A 2,144-nucleotide genomic window follows, 5' to 3' on the forward strand; every position below is an offset into this window, starting at 1 on the left:
CCTCGCGCCGCGGCTTCGGCGACGACCGCCCCGAAAGGCGGCGGCGCGCGCGCTCTGGACGAGGCCCGACGCCGGTACTGCCTATGCCCTGGGCGCTCCACTCGCTCGTCTCCCCGGTGCAGCGCGAGCAGGCCGTAGACGAGCAGCAGGGGGCGGCTTCGCAGGGGCGTCGGCGGGCCGTCGGCGGGCGGCGGCGGGGCTGCGACCTTGGCGGCGTCGTGCGGCGCAAAGGCGGCGAGGTAGGCGCGCAGGTGGGTGACGGTCGGGAGGAAGGCGATGCGGATGTGTCTGGCGACGGCGACCTGGTAGAGGGGCGCCTGGAGCAGGGGCGACGCGGAGGTGGGTTGGAGGGCGCGCGGCGTCGCCGTGTCGTCGACGGCGTGCGTCGCTGTCCGCTGGGCGTGGACGTCTTGCTGGAGGCTGGCGAGGAAGTCGGCGCGGGCGCAGCAGATGAGGAGGGTCGTGGGGTAGGTCTGGTAGGAGACGATGTAGTGGAGGAGCTCGGCGGGGGATGCTGGCGATTGGACGACGGGGGTGAGCATGCTCGGTTGGTGGTGATGCAGTTGTGGTGATGCCGCTATGGTGGTGGTGATGCAGCTGTGGTGGTGGTGATGCAACTGTGGTGATGCAGCTGTGGTGGGTTGTTTCTGGGAAAGTAGTAGCTGGCGCCAACAGAGCAAACACTAGAAAGGCAGTCAGCTCGGGTCGTGAGATGTGCAATGACCATTTTTCTCAATTTGGTCATTTTTTTTCTCTTCGAAAATGATTCCTTCGTCTTCTTAACTATGCTGCACAGGAACTATCGGCAGGTTTGGTGCTTGGTGGAGTGTGCTCATCTTGCGCATTGGATATGGCCATGCAGACCATGAGAAATCAGGAATTTGCCAAAAAGGCTATCGTCCTGCTTTGACCGTGGCATTTCAATGTTTTTTTAAGACAACAAAATAAAAAAGGAATGGAAAAGAAGAAAATAGGAAACCAAAAAAAAAAAACCATCAGGTTCCAAACACACAGCTATACTCTCGCAAGCACTCAACCGAAGAAATGGCCCACCAAAGGACTCTCTACCACCTACCTTACCTCACCTTACCTACTGTACCTCAGGTAGGTAGGTAGGTACCTTGGGTACCTTGAGTACCTTAAGGTACCTTAGGCTTACGAGGCGTGACTCGGGCCTGAGCTACTGGTGCATTCATTGGGGGGGGGGGGCTCTCCTTTGGTGGCCAGTCTTGTCGACCACCCGTCAGGGCTGTCCAACCCCCAGGGCCCTTCAGGGCGAGTCCACTGTAGTCCACTGTAGTCTCGACAGCTCCAGTTCGCAACGGCCTCAACCCCAGGCAAGACCCACTTGGCAGCTCCCCCACGTTCGCAAGGCTGCCACACTCACAAGGCTGCCACACTCGCAAGGCTGCCCATGCTCCATGACCCGCCAGGCACGGGACGTCACTCCTGCCAGCCGCATCACCAAGCTCTCCCCTCGCCTCGGCCAACCTCACCCCTCATCACCCAACGCCTCCGGCCCCCTCGAGCGCCGCCGAGAAGATGGAGTCCATAGCGAGGATCTCCGACCTGCTCGAGAGCGGTGCGTTCTTTCTCTGCCCTTCACCCCCTCGCCCTCCGTCCCTCGCCCCCCACCGCACCGCACCGCACCCTGGCGAGCTCCAGCTAACTCTTCGTCCCAGCCCGAGAGCTCACCCTCGATGCCGCCTCGGCTGCGCGCAGCTCACGCACCTCTGCACGACCCCTCGACCGGAACCAGATCAAGAAACTGCTCGACAGCCGGAATGATCGCGAGATTCTCGAGGGCTTGCGCCGCGTCATCTCGGTACGCCCACCACGGACCGCACCGCGCGAACCGCACCACGCGAACCGCTCCACGCGAACCGCTCCACGAGAACCGTACCACGAGACAATCTCTGACTGACAATGTCCCAGATGATGTACCGCGCCCAGAAGACGCTGCCCTTCTTCTCGTCCGTCGTCAAGAACGTCGCCTCGCCCAACATTGAGATCAAGAAGCTCGTCTACATCTACCTCATCCACCACGCCGAGCAGGAGCCCGACCTCGCCCTGCTCTCCATCAACACGATCCAAAAGTCCCTCTCCGACACGAACCCCCAGGTCCGCGCCCTCGCCCTCAAGAA

The 2,144-nt window shown here is 61.5% G+C and overlaps 1 protein-coding gene across 1 annotated transcript; it reads left to right on the top strand.

The window, feature by feature from the left end:
• Positions 1–83: 83 nt before the first annotated feature.
• Positions 84–572, top strand: VDBG_01338 (predicted protein; the record flags this gene model as incomplete). Its single annotated transcript, XM_003009609.1, has 1 exon — positions 84–572. One exon carries the CDS (start codon positions 84–86, stop codon positions 570–572), a length of 489 nt encoding a protein of 162 aa, XP_003009655.1.
• Positions 573–2,144: the final 1,572 nt, after the last annotated feature.

This window comes from Verticillium alfalfae, genomic scaffold, assembly GCF_000150825.1.
Source record: "Verticillium alfalfae VaMs.102 supercont1.1 genomic scaffold, whole genome shotgun sequence".
NCBI classification, from domain to species: domain Eukaryota; kingdom Fungi; phylum Ascomycota; class Sordariomycetes; order Glomerellales; family Plectosphaerellaceae; genus Verticillium; species Verticillium alfalfae.